This window comes from Cryptomeria japonica, chromosome 10 (assembly GCF_030272615.1).
Source record: "Cryptomeria japonica chromosome 10, Sugi_1.0, whole genome shotgun sequence".
NCBI lineage: Eukaryota > Viridiplantae > Streptophyta > Pinopsida > Cupressales > Cupressaceae > Cryptomeria > Cryptomeria japonica.
In genome coordinates, this window is record NC_081414.1 from 675,775,910 (window position 1) to 675,794,793 (window position 18,884).

An 18,884-nucleotide genomic window follows, 5' to 3' on the forward strand; every position below is an offset into this window, starting at 1 on the left:
TGGGTGATTCATCATCCTTACTTGAATTAGATCTTGTTACCATGGGAGTGCTGACGTGATTACAGTCCTCTATTCTGAAAACATTTCCTTAATACTCTTGGTTTGTGAAATAAAAATACCTTTATCTGATTGAGAAATCTGTAGTCCAAGGAAGAAGAATAACTCACTGAGCATAGACATTTTTAATTCTTTTTGCATCTCCTTAGAAAAGTCTTGACACATATTGTCACTACTTCCCTTGCATATAATACCATCCATGTACACAACTATCAACTGATCTTCACCAATAGTTTTTACATAAAGGTTGCTATATGCATCTCCTTTCTTGAATCCTTGTTGTTGTAGGTATTTATCCAACCTTGCATACCGTGCTCTGGGAGCTTGTTTTAGTCCATAGAGCACTTTCATAAATTTGCACAAATAATCCTTGTTTTCTGACAACAAGAACCCTTCTGGTTGTTCCATGTAAACCTCTTCCTCTTAATTGCCATAGGGAAAGTGACCTTCACATTCATTTGGTAGACTTTGAAATTCTTGTAGCTAGCAAGGGCTAAAAACATTTGTATTGTCTTCCATACAAACAATAGGGGCAAAACTTTCTTCAAAATTAATTCCTTCAACTTAAGCATACCCCTTACAAAATAGTCTTGCCTTGTGTCTCACAATTTGTCCATCCTTTTAGCTTGTTCCTGAAAACCCACTTGGGTCTTAGGACAAGTTCCCAAATTTCATTCTTCTCAATTTGTTCCAATTCTGCTTACATAACCTTTATCGAATGCTTGTTCTCGCTTCTATAAAGTCCTTTGGTTCTATTTGAAGAGAAAGCACAAATATGCATGTTCTAACGTGGTAGTAAATCTTTTCCTTGTCTAAATCTCTGTATCTTTGTCCCCAATGATCATCTTGGGTGGTGCTCTTGATGGTGTCTTTGGGTTCCCTTGCTCAACTATCATTTTGAAGAACATCTTCATTGTATCTTCCTTCATATACTTTCATATTTGCACTTTCAATGACCTTGTCCAGCCTCTTATTGTAGCATTTGTACATTTTAGTTCTTGTGGAGTAGCCTAGGAATATTCCTTCATTCGCTCTAGAATCACACTTTTCTAGATCTCTTCATTTCTCCTTGTGTAACATGTGCTTCCAAACACTTTGAAATACTTCGTTGTTGTAGGCTTTCCTTTCCATTAATCATATGGCATTTTGCTATCGTTTACTCTAATTTGTGCACAATTCAAGATATTGTCATATGAACCGCGTCTCTCCAAAAGATGCCAAGTAACTTTGACACATTTAACATGGCTCTAGCCATTTCTTGGATTGTTCTATTCTTTCTATGCACAACTCCATTTTGTTGCAAAGTTCTTGCTGCTGAGAATTTGTCTTCTTATCCCATGCTTCTCATAGACTTCTTCCTTTCCATAACTCATATGGTATTTTGCTATCATTTACTCTAATTTGTGCACGATTCAATATATTGTCATATGAAGCGCATCTCTCCAAAAGGTGTCATATAACTTTGACTCATTTAACATGGCTCTTGCCATTTCTTGGATTGTTATATTCGTTCTATGCACAACTCCATTTTGTTGCAAAGTTCTTGCTGCTGAGAACTGTCTTCTTATCCCATGCTTCTCACATAAGTCTTCAAATTCATTGGAAGTGAATTCTTCTCTATCTGATCTAAGACATTTATTCTTCAAGCCAAATACATTCTCCACTAAGGCTTTAAATGCCTTAAACTTGTCGAGAGCTTCAAATTTTTCCTTTGAAAATGTTACCCAAGTCATTCTAGAGTAATCATCAATTAATAACATAAAATACCTTTCTCCTTGCATGTTATATGCCTCTACTATCGATTTCCAATATGAAATCTGAGAGTGTGCCCTTGATCAAACTTGGTAGATTTTGCTTCAACCTTTTAACATATAGGACATCCTCCGTTTTTGTTTATCCATTATCCAAACTAAGAGTCCCTTTCCTTTTATATTTGCCTTGGTATTGTCTCCAAATTTCATTGTCACTTCATTCACTTGTTCAAGACTAAGAAATTTACTTTTGTCACCTGTCATGTGCCTTGAACAGCCATTATCAAAATACCATTTATCTCCTTTGTTTCTTGTGTGTAGAGTTGTTTGAACAAACATGGATTCTTCTTTCTTTTCTTGCTCCTACTTCTTCTTCCAAACCTTAGTTGATTCATCCTTCTTTTTGTTATAAACATCCTCCTTGTTTTGACTTGGAGGATCAGCAAAATAGTTCCACAAAAACATACTGTGTGCCCAAAAGTGTTGCACTTGTAGCAAATGAATCATATTTCCTTTTGGTAAAACCAACATTATCCCTTGTACAAATTCTAGAATCTATTGCTTTCTGACCAAAATGATTGCATGAAAAACAATAGCCATGAAAGGAATGATGGAACCTGGTTGTCCTTGTTTGCCTTTGGAGTTGGATTGTTCTTTTGTGGGACTTTGTTCTCCTTGTTGCCTTCCCTTTTGGTGCAACACTTGAGAACCTTTATGTAGCTTTTTGGCTTTACTTCACTTGTCTGTTGTGGTAGATCTATAGCATTAGAACTTTAGCCTCCTTAGTCTTCTTTTGGTTTTCACCAAAACCAAGAGCAGTTCTAACAAATGGTGACCTTTGTGAATTGATGATATCATCCATATTTCGGTTCTTTTTCATCTTCAAGCTTTGATTCACTTGTTCAATAGATCTCTCCATCTCCTTTCTTAAAAAAAAGTATTTCAAGATCTAATTTTTCACAATCGGATTTCTTTGCCTTAAGTTGATCTCTTATAGCTTCCTCAATTCGGTTTGCCTCTTCTAGTTGCACTTTCAGATCTGCAATCATCTTACCTGATTTTTCAAAACTTTGTTTTAGTTTTTCATTAGCTTCACTATCCTCTCAAATTCACACCTTTTGTTTTGAAATTCTTTTCTTAAGCTTCTTGTTTTCTATGTAAGCATTATGTAGTTCTTCCTCAAGATCTTCTTCTTCATCTTCATCGCACACCTCTTTTTCTTCTCTCTCCATCTTTATCATCCTTGACTTCCATTGCCATGAAGAGTATTTCTCTCCATCACTACTTAGACTTTCTTCACTGCTTCCCTCTAATGAGCTATTGTCTTTTCTTGAATAAAGACTATTTTTATGTTTGCAAGAATCCTCCTTTTCAGGCCCGTTAATGGGCTCCCCATGGTTGATCCTAAAGAAAATCAGAAAAATAACATTAAATGGAAACCCCCAGACAAGGATTGGATTAAGGTGAATTTCGATAGAGCGACTACAGGTAATCCGGTCAAATCAGGTGCAAGATGTGTGGCAAGAAATCATGAAGGCACTATCCTGGTAAAGTGTGGACAGGGACTAGGAATAACAACTAATAACTTAGCAGAAGCTAATGCTGTCCTGATAGCAGTTCAGATGGCAAAAAGGCTTGGGGTGAGGAATCTGCAATTGGAAGGTGATCCAAATATCATCACACAGGCGATTTCAAAAGGGGAGGCTGCCCATTGGAAAATTGACAAGATTATTCAGATCATTTCCAAGCTCTTAAGAGAATTTCCAAAATTCACAATATCCCATACGCTAAGAGAGGGAAATCAAGAGGCCAATACCCAAGCAAAGGAGGCAGTGGATTATTGGCAAGGAGATATTAAGTGGGATGAGGCAGGGATGAAGGCAGCAAATTAATGCTAAGCCAAGGGGACATTACCAAATCATTAAGGACAGCAAGGCAAAGTATGAAGGAATGAATTGTGCTCAGCGAGGGAGCCGAAGAAAGTACATAGGATTGGCGGATGAGTGAGGTGAAAGAATGTGCAATGATGAGCTTGTACCAACAACGGAAAAGAATGGTGGCCGATAGCGGTTGATGATCCTAGTAGATATGACAACACATCAAACTAGCTTGCAAATCTAAAAATTTCCATCTAGGAGAGAATCAGTAAGTTTTAGTATGTTGCCAATATTTATGAGGTTTTGCCAAACTGGACGAGGCATTTAGGATATAGGGCAAACGAATATGCATTATAAACCACAAGACACGACCTGGAATGTCCATTCCTTAACGTCTCGGTGAAGCCAAAGGCGAAGTGAGTGAGCAGAGTTAAATGGAAGCGAACTTCTTGTTGCAGACTAGTACACAACAGGTGGCGTTTTGGGGGCGCATCACCAATGACGGGCTGGCCAACATTTTTGTTTTTAAGGAGAGAACATTCATCACAAGAGTTAAGATTGTGCTCTGGAAGGAGTACCTGAGGGGTGATTTTAGGTATCGCACCAACGCAGACATTGCTTCAATGTTCATGGCATGGTGCTTGGAATTTGGAGACTAGAAACTCAGTGATGGAGATAATGCATAGAAGTGTGAGGAAGGAATGGCTGGAAGGAACGGATAGTTTGTTGGCTATGGTGCGTTAGAAGGAAGGGTTTGCATGCTCTAGATGGGCATGGCTACATGTGAGAAAATTCCCCCCCCCCCCCCCTCTCAAGCAATTCCTCTTGTGGAGTGCGAACTATAACAAGGAGGTGAGGAGAGCATCGGCCCAAATCAGGATGCAGGGAGTGAAACAATGCATTGCCTTGGTGATGGCTTGGGAGAACCGTCTGGAGCAAGCCAAGTGGGGGCCTTATGAAAATTATCAAACTTTGAAGGCCACGAATGTTGATGTTATTGTAGCTTTGGTCAGTATCCTTCTCAGGCCGACTTGAAGAAAATAAAATGAGTATATATTAAACATACTCATAGAGCGGACCATGATATATATTAAATATAAAATGTGATTAATAATTGTTTAAACAATGTGAGCCAACCCTCATGTAAGAGATGTGTCTCCTCATCCAAGGCGGATATATATGAAGTGTTATCACATTTACTTGATTATCAATCAATTGGGAAAATATATGTAGTGTGCTCGTGGGTGACGATAAGAGTTTATCGTCTATAGTAGGAAGGCAACAAATCTGATGGTTTGCCTGTGGTTAATCGAGCTCTACCATTTAACATGGTATCAGAGCGAAGGTTTTGATCCTGACTTATACAACAGTATCAAATTTGAGAATTCATTGTAAGTGCAAATTTGATCCTTCCATTGATCAAATTTAAAGCGACATTGCTCTCAGATTAGCAAGTTGATCAATTCCAATATCAAGCTTGGGCGATTCACTAAGGCAGTGATTTTGTGTTATCTTCATGGGCTGGTGATTTGATATCAACATTGGACAGCAACTTCATCTCTGCGAGTACAACGAACCATATCACTTTCATTATTAGTGATTTTGCATTAATGATCTGGTTAGTTGGTTTGAATTCATTGAGGTTGATTCATATGTGGAGCAATTACTGAGTGAAGCGATCTCCCAAGAGTGAACTACGATACAATTTTACATACTGGATATTTGATTTAAGCAATCTCAAGAGACAGTGATTGATTCGATTTTGATACCAATACTTCACTGTGTATTCACCTTCACATACAACAAATTTGACAAAGGAAATAAGGTGACAGTTAGTGATCAGTACGTGACAGCAATTTATACATCATATCTGTGTGATTTTGATAGCAAACTCATCTTTTGTCGGCCAAAAAGTGCTTTCATCATCAGCGATTGTGTTTTACCAGCAGTTTGAGTTGATAGAATATCCATCAACTATTATGAATGGTGAGATTTTCATCACAGCGACTTAACAGTAAAGACCCCTAGATTTGACATGCGATTGTTCAAACCAAGTTCGGAAATGTATATATATACATGGCGATTTTGACAGCAGATGTGGCCAGACAGGCTATGGTAATATGCATTCAGCTCTATCTTTGGCGACAGGCTGAGACGTGTTTATGAAGGCATGGTTCTTGTCTGCTAATCAAATCACATTACATACTGATTCTTTCACTGTCGTGGATTCCTGAGGCTAATATTAGCCTATTGATGCTACGATTGAGAAGTTGGCAATTGCATATGAGAAGCAAACTGTCTCCACCCCAGATGTGATTCCTATTTCAGATGATGAAGATGACTATGTTATTGATTGTGATGTGATTATCGGCCTGGGCTGAAAGCTTGGCCTGATCGCTCCATTCATGTCCCTCCTATAGTGGAAGTAGATAAAGGTTCTGAGATCCATCATAAAGAGATAAGTATTCCATGTTTGATGAATTTTTTTATGTAGTAATTAATTCATGCTATAACATTGGGATGGTGAATCTAGGTTGCTTCTAGCATTGTTATTTCCCTCCGGGTTAGATTAGTTTTATGAACTATTTGTAATCTCTCTTTGAAATGCTTTCAGGACGGACCAAGAAGCATAAGAGATTGCATTCAAGGAAGGAAGAACTTGATAATTGCTGCCATGAGACTGAGTTGGTGGTTGAAGATGTTTCTTCCAAGAGGAGGAATTAACATTCAGAGGGAGTATGACAGACTATTAGAGGCAACCTTGGACAAGGAGGTTGGAGCCTCAAAGGGAGTCACATCATTATGAAGGTTTGTGTCAATGCATTCTTCTCTATAAGGGAGAAGTTTGAGGTGCAAGCCCTTGTTAATGCATTCTTCTCTGTGAGGGAGAAGTTTGAGGTGCAAGCCCTTGTTAATGCATTCTTCTCTGTGAGAGAAGTTTGAGGTGAAAGCCCTCGTTCCACCATCTAGGAGTAGCCATGGTGGATGTCATGTGAGAGACTCCATGACTTAGTACTTGTGTTTATTCACGCTCTGGGAGTAGCCATGGTGAACGTCATGATAAGATGACGACATCATGTTGAGTGACTTTGTGATGAGCACTTGTGTTCTTCTGCATCTCCATTCATGGGAGTAGCCATGATGGACCCACCCTCTGGGAGTAGCCATGGTGGTTGTGTTCATTTGCATTTCCAATCATGGGAGTAGCCATGATAGACCCACCCTCTGGGAGTAGCCATGGTGGTTGTGTTCATTTGCATTTCCAATCATGGGAGTAGCCATGGTGGTTGTGTTCATTTGCATTTCCAATCATGGGAGTAGCCATGATGGATCCACCCTTTGGAGTAGCCATGGTGGATGTCACTACGTGACTAAGATATCGAGAAGGATTCCTCCCTAGCTAAGAGGGAGTTTTGATGTTATTGTAGCTTCGATCCGTATCCTTCTCAGGCCGAGAAGAAAATAAAATGAGTATATAATAAATATACTCATAGAGCCGACCATGATATATATTAAATATAAAAAGTGATTAATATTTGTTTAAACAATGTGAGCCGACCCTCATGTAAGAGACGTGTCTCCTCATCCAAGGCCGATATATATGAAGTGTTATCACATTTACTTGATTATCAATCAATTGGGAAAATATATGTAGTGTGCTCGGGGGTGACAATAAGAGTTTATCGTCTATGGTTGGGAAGGCAACAAATCTGATGATTTGCCTGTGGTTAATCGAGCTCTACCATTTAACAACGAAAGCTCCTCCAAGGCGAAATTGCAAGCGACCTGCTGAAAAGAAGAGGTCAAGGACAGTTCAGGTTTTGTTGCAAGGGGAGTCGTCTGGTGGCAATGTTGATCCGAAGATTGTGAACCAAAACGCAGCGACGATGGTGGTGGAGAACGATAGAGGCAAGGTGGTGGTGGAGAAAGGATAGGAAGTGGCGAAATCTGCCACCAAGCTTTTTGAGCTTTTTTGCTTGTCAAGATGCAAAAGATGTAATCGGGGAAGGGGGGGACTGTTCATCTTTTTTACTTTTGTAAGGGGTTAATATGAACTGGCCCGAGCATAGACGAGGGCACAATGCATAAAATGTAAATCTTTTTTCGAAATCAATATAATACCAGAATTACCGATCAAAAAAAAAAGAATCCTCCTTTTCATATTGACCTTGCTTGTGACTCTTCTTTTGATGATGTTTTCATTCTTATCATATGGACGCTAGAAGCAAAATGTCCAATTCTACCACAATTAAAGCATTTAAATGGCAACTTGCCTTGAAATTTTATGGATTCTTTCTTTAGCTTTCTCATGAAGTGAGCTTCCTCTTCATTTGTTTCATTGCAGGAACTATCACTTGGTTCACATATCGTATTTTTTCCCTTCCTCGATGCTTTGAAGATGGCCTCCCTATTTGATGGTTTGTCTTCAATCCTCATTTCATAAGCGGTAAGAATTTCACGCAGTTCGTCCTTCGTCAATTTGTCTAAATCATTTTTTCAATTGTCGAAACTTTTGAATCCAATCTTAAGGACCTTATTACCTTTTGAACAATAACGGCTTCATCAACTTCTTCACCAAGAACTCTTATTGTGTTTACAATCACATCAACACAAAGCAAATAAGAGGCTTTCAAATGTCTTCGATGGATTTGAATCTTTGCCTTTTTCACTTTAACATCTCCTTCATAGATATTCTTCAACTATCCAACATGTCCTTAGCTGATTTGCAATGCATAGCCTTCACAAACTCTAATTCAAATAATCCACACAAATTTGCATGCTTCGCTTTTGTATTGTTCTCACTTTCTTTCTTCCTATCTTGATCCATTGGGGGACTTGACAGGGGTGTGCAGCCATTCACAACCAATTGCCAAATTCCTAGGGCATTCAAGTAGGTTTCCAAAGCATAATTTGTCCCATCAAAGAATGGTGGCCTTGCTTGATGAGAATCAATATCCTTCTTGCCCCAGCCCCATAAGTGCTCTTGTAGATCTACCTTCAAGCGGTTAGGCTATATCCAAAGGAACTAGCATTGATACCAATTCAAGAGTAAACGATTAAACTGAAAAGGGGATGAATCAATCTAATAACAAACTTTTAACTTTCAAAATAATTAATCACAATGGCAATACTTCAAAACTTAATCAGCCACAAATGCAAAATCTACAAAGTAGGAACACAAGAACACAAGATTTGTGTGGAAACCCTTGTGAAATAAAATCACGACAAAATATTGCTCTTATATTAGAAACTTCTAACAATCTTTGTAGACATGAATCCCCTTCAGCTGATTCATAGGCACCAAACCACAGAAGACACCAATCCCCACAATTGAGCACCAACTCAACAAGAGACACCAATCTCTTGAAAATGAGGCACCAACCTCCAAAAATAAAGTGACAAGTGCTTCTTCTTGAATCAGATCTAATCCTCCTCCACAAATCTGCTTATGATCTTCAAAAATCTTTTCTCATCAGTCTGCAACAGTACACCTTGAAATCTGCTTCTATATGCTCTCCTTAGATCTGCTTCTGATGCAGGAGCATCCGCCTCTATTGGCGATCATGTATCGCCCAAAAACAAAAATTAGTTTTCTTTCTTCAAATTTTGGTTTGTTTTGGTTTTTGCTTGGCGTCTCTCCATATTGTCAGCTCTGGATCTATGACAGAAGAAGACAACTCTCAGGAGAATGAGACCAGAAATTCAAACTGCAACTAGCACTATGACTTTGTTGTGATCATAGCACGGAACTGTTATTAGAGTGGTCAGCCCCTGATTCTTGATGAAATGCAGTATGATAACATGGAGTTAAAGCTCCGATGCTATGGATCAAAGTCAGTTGTAAAATATCCTTGACGCAGCCTAAAGCAGCAGTCTACTTATGCTGATGCCAACGTTGATTATTCTCAGACTTTGCCATTTGCTAGCATACGGGCATCTCTGCTGGACATTGGCATAGTAGCCCTTAGTTGTTCCACCTGTCTGTATACTGAGTGTAATCTTTCAAGATGCAGTACATATGCAATTGACTCTTCAATCATCTATGTTTGCATCAAAGTCGCTCACAGCAGCAAATGGAACTCTTGAAATAGTACTGAGTTCCTCAATTGTATATCCTATTACTCTGCAAGGCCTCTGGATGAATGACCTGGTGACACTGAAGGGTTCATATCTGGCTGCAGAGAAGAGGTATTTGCATTTGACAAGGCAGATGAGTTGGTGCATCCCAGACACAAAAGAGAATGCCATGTCTGTGAACGTTTCTTGTGTTCCATGCAAGTGTTGAAGCATGGTCTGTCTCAAAGAAATGTTAACTCATGAACTGCAATGATTATAGAATACCCACATTGGTTTTGGACACTTTCGAGTAAAAGAGATCAGCAGGCAATTATCCAAATTCCGCAACCTTCACCAACATTGGCCTAATTTAAGTTTTTAAACATAGTGCAATATCATTGAAATGGATAGGGAAACATAGACAGGCACATAAACCGTTTGACAGAATGTCTCAAAGAAATGAATCTTAAGTGCGGTCAAAACAGCCTTAAACGTTTTCAAGTTATTGGCAGGTGTAAATCTTGAAGTATCATCGACTTGCTTTATAAATCCAAATGGGAACGGCATGTATTGAAAGAAGACAAACGGACAGGCATCGGCCAAGAAAGAAAGCAAGCGGCTAAGAATGTAAAAAGACATTGGTGGAAACATTGCAGATATAAAAATATAAGTTTGTAAATGGGAAGAGTGGTGAAGGGAGGCATTGCAGATGTGGCTGCAAAGAGGCATCACAAGTGGTGGCGTGGCCTGATAGTAGAGAAGGCTGCATGGCAAATGCATCAGCCCAAGGTTGGTGTGTGGCTATGTAAGCATCAGCCTATAGAGGAGAGACGGGGTGCTCTGTGTGAGAAAGAACAGAGGCGCCCAAGTGGGAAAAGTGTGCAGCGAATTGGGGACCGATGAGCCAAGAGAACAGAGGCGCCCAAGTGGGAAAAGTGTACAGCGAATTGGGGACCGATGAGCCAAGAGAATTGGCACTAATTGAAGGCAACACAAAAATGTGTGTGTAGGAGAAATCAGAAGAGAAAAACAATGTGTTTACAGAGGGAGAGGCCAACAGAAGGCCAATGTCTGTATCTTTGTTTTTGCAGTATTTATGGAAATAAAATTATAATTATTATTGCGAACTAGCATTAATTTGTCAACACAGAGCCTTTGTTTTATGTGGTGTGTTCTTGAGTTTCTGGGTTACAGGGAAGAGAGGATTTAATTCCTTCATTTCTGCCCTTAAATCTGATATAGATCTCCTCTTGATTCTAACTAAATCTACTCTTGATTCTGATTTACATCTGCTCTTGATCTGATTTTGATCTGCTCTTGCACTTTGCTATAAAATGGGAAGATATTCGTTGAATTGCTTGATTAAATGCACCCCAAAGGATCTTCTATTTATACTTGATTTGCACCTCTTCAAAACAGGTCAGCCAAGGGCAGCATATTTATTTTTTATTTAATTTTATTTGTTTCCCAAAGTGGGTGCCCAAACCAAGAGGGTTTGGCCACACCAAATAAAACTAAAGAAAACACATACACACACACACTGAGAGGGGGGGTGAATCAGCATAAGTTCAACTTTCTTAATTTTTAATTTTATAAATGTCAAAGCAATGAACAAAGCATTCACACAATTAAGATCTAACACAAGAAGACAAGATGCACAGACAATTTCACATGGAAATCCTTGTGGGAGAAAACCACGACAAAATATTGCTTTTTATATATAACTTTTTACAACTTCATAGGCTCCAACCCACGGGAGACCCAATGCCCTCCACTGAGCCCCAACTCAGCAAGAGACTCCAATCTCTTGAATAAGAGGCTCCAACCTCGGATCTCACCAAGTAGAAGGCTCCAACATTCATGATGTAGGATGATAATGACGTTGATGGACCTGCCCTAGATCCTTTGAAGAGCTTCAACAATCTGCCCACTCCTTTCATGAGAATCTGCTCCAAAGTCCTCACTCAGATCTGAAAAGTAATCTTCTATATTGTGCATATAAATCTAATACCCTCCTTCACAATGAATCTGCACCAGGTCTGCTGTTATCTTCACAAATCATTCTAACACAACTTGCATAAATTCGCCCTCTAGATGAGGTTGAATTAACTTCATAAGTCTGATAGTATGCAGGTCTGATTTTCCTTCACAGAACTGCTCTTTATGTCTGCTCCAAACCTGCTCTTTATGCCCACTCTTGATCAAATAGATATGCAATGAATGGGTTCTTTAATGATCTCAAAACAACTTATATTTATATCCTCCAATGTGCCCTTTCATGCCAAGAGTTATGCCTCTTCAAAGAGGTCGGGTAGCAATAAGGTAAAGTGTGTGTTTTTTTAACTATTTAAAAACTCCTCCCAAAGATAGGCACACCTTCCAAGCAAGTCGGCCAGCACTAATAAAACTTGCTCTTATTTATTTATTATTTTTCCCAAGGCTCGTCACTTCATTCTCCTAGGTCGGCCAATTTGGAGGCGGCATTATATATTCCTTTGGAAAGAGTCATCATAATTCAAGAATGTCGGCCTTCAAAGGAATAAATGTATAACTCATATACTTGTGTCACAAAAGATATCATTGACAAGTTGGCCTTCAAAATAGCAATTACCATTTTAATTTTCTTTTATTACTTCTTGAAGTCGGCTACTTCCAAGGCTTTGACATAAATGGCAACTAGTTCAACAAAAACATATTTTGCAAAAATTAAAACATGGACAGGAGATGCCAAAGCCTAAGGGTCAACCCTTAGCAATAACTAATTTTATTTAATTTTGCGTCTAATTCCTCCAAACATGGGTCAGCCCATGCATAAATATCTGTGCAATTAATAATTAAACTGTCTGCTAATTGTCCAACAAAATCCCGAAAATGATGTCATAATGTTGGCACAATCTAACCTCCAAGCTTGCTCTTCAAATGCCTTTGACATCAATGACAATAATTTCCAACACTTGCACCATATCTCCTTTGGTTGTCTATACATTTATTATATCAACTTTGCACCCAAGGCCACATTCTATTGTTTAATATTTTTGATACCGGCAGCCCCAACAGTTATTTTCTTCATGGCAGCATCCCAATGTATAAGTGAGATTCTCTTGCTCTTGTTTGAGCCTTCCCACCAAATATTTATTCATTGTCCCCACCATTTTGGTCTGTGCTTTTCCAATTAGTTGCATATATGACATGATGTAAATGGTGATTGCAAATACGAGAGCTTCAATCATTCTTATTCGTCCTGCCAATGTGAGCCACCTCCCTTTCCAAGTAATTGCCTTGTTCCTGCAAGTTTCCATCGTATGGTTCCAAAGGTTCGTTCTGACCGCACCTTTGAAAACTAGAGCACCAAGGTATTTGAAAGGGACTCTATCGATCAAGAACCTCCATATTTCCACTATTTTCTTGGATAGATTTCTTTGTATGAAAAAGGTAGATTTTGGACTTCTCTTTGATGATGATTTGCCCTATGATCTCGATGTATTTCTCCAATATTTCTTTGATGGTTTCTGCCTCCTTCAGGGATGCTTCACCAAAAAGAGTTGTCGTCCGCAAACTACTGATCAGTTAATGGATCAACATTCTAAGCCACCATTATTCCCCTCAAAAATCTATTTACCATTTCCCTTTCTATCAATCCTCCAAAAGCTTCCACCACAACAAGAAACAAAAGGGGGAAAGGGGGTCCCATTGCCGCAAGCCATTTGTACTCTCTAACAAAGCTAGGGTCCCAACACTAAGATATTCTCTAACGACTCTGTAACCTTTAAACTGTCTGCTACTCCATCAAGAGCCAGCAACTTGCTGAAGAAATTGATGGCCTCGTCCTATATTTTTGTTATCGAGTTTGTCCATTGCCCATCTGAATGTTTTATTGCCTCTATTTCGTTTTAGAATCTTCCGAGTTTTGTTGAGTCGAGAAAGAACTTGGTATTTACATCACCATCCATTAGCCACAATTATTGTGATTTAGCTCCCCAATATTCTTCCTCTCTTGCCAATATATTTGCTTGCTCTGCTATTAATTCTTCTTTTTTCACAGCCTTCCTTAAGCATGCCAATTATGATTATTTTGTCGTTATGATCTTTAATCTCTTGCTCGATTCTATCTTTTTCTTAAAATATATTCTTGAAGGAAAGTGTGTTCCATTCCTTTAATTTTGTAATGTCCCCAATTTTTAAGGTGACATTTAATTAAAATGATTTTTATTAAGTTATCAAAATATAAATAAAATATTCATACGATGACTTAATATTAATTAATTCAATTAAATAACAATAAAATAAAAAAATATTATTATAAGGCCACTTTATTTAATTAAGTTCTCTAATAGGCCTGATATTCTAGATGTTTCCTGGAGGGCTTTATAAGGAGGTCCTAGGGTTATAGCAAGGGATGCTTATGGATTTGATAAACGATTTATGATTTCTGGAGACAAAAAACTTCAGGAGTTTGACAGAAGGGATGGACGGAACCCTAGTTATTCAAAAAGGGTGGATTCGTGACAAAGTCTACATTTGAGCCAAATTTGTGAAGTCTCCTTTGGAGACAAATTTGCAGATAAGTTCTATCATCAGATTAATATAAGAGATAGTAACCATGTGGAGGGTTTATATTCTGAGTTGGGATAATAGGAATATTTTATTCTCTGTGTTGTAATTCATATTCAGTGACCTTTGGAGGTTTATGATTTTGCTGTGATAATAAAGAAAATCGATATCATTCTTTTTGGTGAATTCTACATACATATTTCATATTGAGGATGGATGTTATGAAATCGTGGCTCAGGTCTATTGTTTATTATCTGCGGAATAATTGAATCCAATAATGTTGTGTGGCGGTGGGCTGATTAACCCGATTCCTCATTTGGCATTCTTTTAATATCTGTGTGAGAATATAAGAGCACATACTATATCATCGGTATTCTAAAGTTTAAAATGAATATTTCACATAAGTTTGCCATTGGGATAATAGCTGGTTCGGCTGTATTACTCTCAAAAAGGTTAATATATGTGATAAGGGTTCAACCTGCCGTGGGAAAATAATCTTCTGAAGTTATTGATGAGCCGAGGAATCATTTAGCACTTTATCAAAGATTTCAATCTTTCACGATTGATATCTTCAATACTTGGCTAGCTGAACTGTGGTATTTCATATTGGCATAAAATTTCAAGGCACGGAGGCTTATATTGGTAAATCAATCTTATATTTTTTCCCCAATATGATTTGCTATTTCAATACTGAGGCCCATGAGTTGACTTTATCTTGATTTTAAATTTAGCCACAAACATTAAATAACAGAAACTGTAAATTAGAGGACCAACTTCGTACCTTGCACATGATACAGTTTATTTCTGCATTGATTAAGTTGATTAAGACTTTTTTAGACAGCCCAAGCCACCAACCGCTCCTGTAGCATCCATGGAATAGTCTCCATCCAAAAATTTGGAACTTAAGAGTGATGAGTATCATTTGTTCCAAGTTCAACCAACATGTTCTCCATTCGGCATTTGGTCAAATGTCATTTATTAGGGACATTTAAGCCCCTAACGTTCCATGTGGTAATCTCCATTGCTCTCTAAGGGAAGGGTTCCCCCTCCCTTAGATCTCAGTATGTATTCTTTGATACTTGACAGGCAATTTTCTTGGGCAAATTCATATCTCTTCTGTTTGTTTGTTTTTCCTTACTTCTTTTATTTTCCAGTATCGCCATTCAGCACTTTGGAGGCTGACTAAGAGATGCATCTAGGGTCAAATAATTCCCAATTCATTGTAATTTAATTCATCTTCCTCCAACCACTATTCCTTATCTGATTTTGTTTCCTTGTTGGGATTTCTCTATTGCTTTTCACCATTCACCATTTTTTATCATCTATTATTTTCTGGGGTTCAAGGTCTTTCAAGAATCCTACATTTGGGTTGGCCACTACAACAATCCCAGTGGTAGCCATGATTGAGGATACAACAAATGTACTTTGAAAATTCATCCCAACATTAGGGCAATTGTATGAATCCAATCCTTGGGTGTTGGATTTTTCTTCGTGCCCTAATCTTGCTTCTTGTTGAGCCTCTTGTGATATCTGATTTCCAACGCATTCAATCCTTGGATGTTGGATTTTTATTCTTGCCCTAATGTTGGTTCTTGTTGCATTTGTGATAGCTGATTTCCAACGCATCCACCCTTCTCGGGTTTAACATACATACATATATACATGTGTGTGTATCATGTGTTTGACTATCATGTGAAATCTCAAATCAATTCTAATGTTATTTAATAAGGCCATACATACATACCTACATGCATAAATATATACATACATACATACATGTGTGTGTGTATCGTGTGTAAGACTCTCATCTAATGTTGTTTAATAAGGTCCTAAAGTTTCCACTATTTTTTGATAGCCATCCCCTAAAAATGGCCTCCAAAAAAATCATCCCATAAACATGTTCCCCCATCCCTTGAATTCCCTATCCTGGAGACTTGGTTTAACATAGTAAAATTTCCATGTGAATGACGAGAGACATAAACAGTTAGTGCAGATAATGATTTTAGTATGAACACCACAGATAAGAGTACATCATGCAAACATAGTAGTAGACAAGGCAAATGGCAGATACATAATTTTGGTGAAGCAACATATTCAAGTTTGCTGAATGACCAAGAACCATATGATTGATATGGATAGAACTAACAAGTGTGCATGTAAAAAAGATGAGTTGTTTTTATTGCAATACTACAAGCATGTCAGTATATATAAATATAAATCCTTTAAACAAAATTACAAAGTTCGCTCATCATTCAATTACTATTTCGTTAAACAAATTTAGGTTAAATAAGAAAAACCTCCACTTACAACTTCATTCTCAGTTTGGATGTACTCCACAAAAGATCCAACTGCCCTGAAACAGAAAACAATTATGTTCAGACTTCTTAAATTTCAATCCAAAATCAGGTAAGTTGATGTCTAACATGAACTTAGATTGTTCACACTAGATTAACAATGTATTAAGATATACAATTCCAAAAATAAGAATCCTTGAGCCTCAGGTTTCCACAGGGCAATCCATTAAGATAAGCATTATTTAGTACCATCTAGAAAGCCACAAAACAATTGATGACTGACATAATCTTAGCTTGACAGAAATCTTTAAATGACTATACTCTACATTCCATAGCATAGGAGAATTCCATAAATATAAACATTACTTAGTACCATCTAAAGGCCATGAAATGGTCTACAATGCAAGTTGCAATAACTGAACTACAAAAAATGGTACTCACTTTAAAGCAGCAATTCTAACACGATTGCTGCTTTCATCTTGTAAAGATTTTACAAATACTGATTGTAGTGTAGAAAAATGTGGTCGCAAAACATCTCCAATTGTCTCCGTTAAAGAGCTGAAGAGAATCAATGCAACCTGATAAAAAAAGGCAAATTGAGGATTTAATTATCATACGTAAATGCAGACATAATAATAGAAACTAAAAGTGCAGTCACTTTCCAGTATCTTCAACAACATAAGAGCCTGGCTAATGATGCAGTTGACAATTGAATTGTGCAAACCAGATATAGCTTGCCACATATTCAGATAAGTATGTATTTTCTAAGCATTTATTTGATTTAGAGACATCAATTTGTCCATTTCTTTTTACACTGTTGGTCATCCAGGCCCCTCCTTTTCCATTTAGCTTCTAAATGATAAATCTATAAAACAGATAATTGAACACTGAATGTACCATTGTGTTCGAAATACCCAAAACTGGAATAGATTAGATGTTATATTGTGCTAGATCAAACATATTTTTATTTATGGTAAATGAGAAACATGCAGTTAACAATTAGTTTTTTCACAGTTTTGGATAAGACAGACAATATTATTAGATGGGTTCTCATTTACCATCCAAAAAACATAAACAAATGCTAAAAGTTAAATTGTTGAGCAAGAGAAAGCAAGGGAAATAGATAACAAACATCACAGGCACTGAGCTTACTTCTCGGTGATCTTCCTGAACACTTTGACTGCACTGAAATAAGAAGGGCAGCAAATCTGGCCACTCCCCTGCTGGAACAGCATACTTTGCTACCACACTTACAACATTTGCACTTGCTCGCCTAACTGGTGGGCTGCAAAAATATTCAAAAAAATAAAATGTTCAAAATTATACAACAGTTAAAAATACTCAGTTAACAGTCATATAACTGACATATGCTAAACAGCAAATAATCATCCTATTCTTGTAACAAAGTTAATAGAATATAGTTTTTATTTATGCCACCTTCCTCAAAAATAAAAAAAGGCCCTTTTAACAATGTAGAAAGAGGCCTAAAATTGTTGTTGTGTAGCTAGGTCGGATCCCTTCTAGGGCCGACCTAGTGCACAAAATGCCAAGAGGCCTGTCGGCCTTGGCATTTGGATATCTCAGTTGTATGTGTCTAATTTGGGGCAGGCCCTATTTGGGCAAACCACTTATGTGTAACTTGTGATTAAGTTAAAAGTAACTTGCAACTAAGGGAGACTCATGTAACTTGTAAAAAATAGGACTGACCCTATCCTTAGCGCCAAAGGTATATGGCCAACTTGAGGTCTATTAGGAGGTATTGATTCATATATATGCAACGTCATGATTGCATCAATAGATATGAATTCAATAACATGAAGGTCCTATTTGGGCAAACCACTTATGTGTAACTTGTGATTAAGTTAAAAGTAACTTGCAACTAAGGGAGACTCATGTAACTTGTAAAAAATAGGACTGACCCTATCCTTAGCGCCAAAGGTATATGGCCAACTTGAGGTCTATTAGGAGGTATTGATTCATATATATGCAACGTCATGATTGCATCAATAGATATGAATTCAATAACATGAAGGTCATGTAGTGTGCTCGAAGGTGACGATAAGCTCTTATCGTCTATGGTTGAGAAGGCGACAGATCTGATGTTTGCCTATGGTTAACGAGCACTACCATAAAATCTAAAAAGGTATCAGAGCCAGGTCCAGGCTAGGAGCCCCAAGCACACGAGAGGTGTGGCTTAAGGGGGGGTGTTGGTGTTGGAAATAAGCCACACCCGGACCGACGATGGACTGGTCCAAGAGGGGCCAGTAGCTCAGTGGTAGAGCACTCCAGCAGCGTAT

General features: G+C 37.9%; 1 protein-coding gene across 4 annotated transcripts in view; it reads right to left on the reverse strand.

Moving 5' to 3' along the window:
• The window catches only part of LOC131076946 (uncharacterized), a 76,063-nt gene that overhangs the window by 36,753 nt on the left and 20,426 nt on the right, over positions 1 to 18,884 (reverse strand). For all 4 annotated transcript variants that reach the window (XM_058014309.2, XM_058014316.2, XM_058014303.2 and 1 more), the window contains exons 2-4: positions 17,740 to 17,872; positions 17,029 to 17,165; positions 16,601 to 16,646 (exon numbers count right to left, since the gene is read on the reverse strand). In XM_058014309.2, the coding sequence (XP_057870292.2) occupies positions 16,601 to 16,646; positions 17,029 to 17,165; positions 17,740 to 17,872 (316 nt within the window). The remainder of the gene's footprint in view (positions 1 to 16,600; positions 16,647 to 17,028; positions 17,166 to 17,739; positions 17,873 to 18,884) is intronic.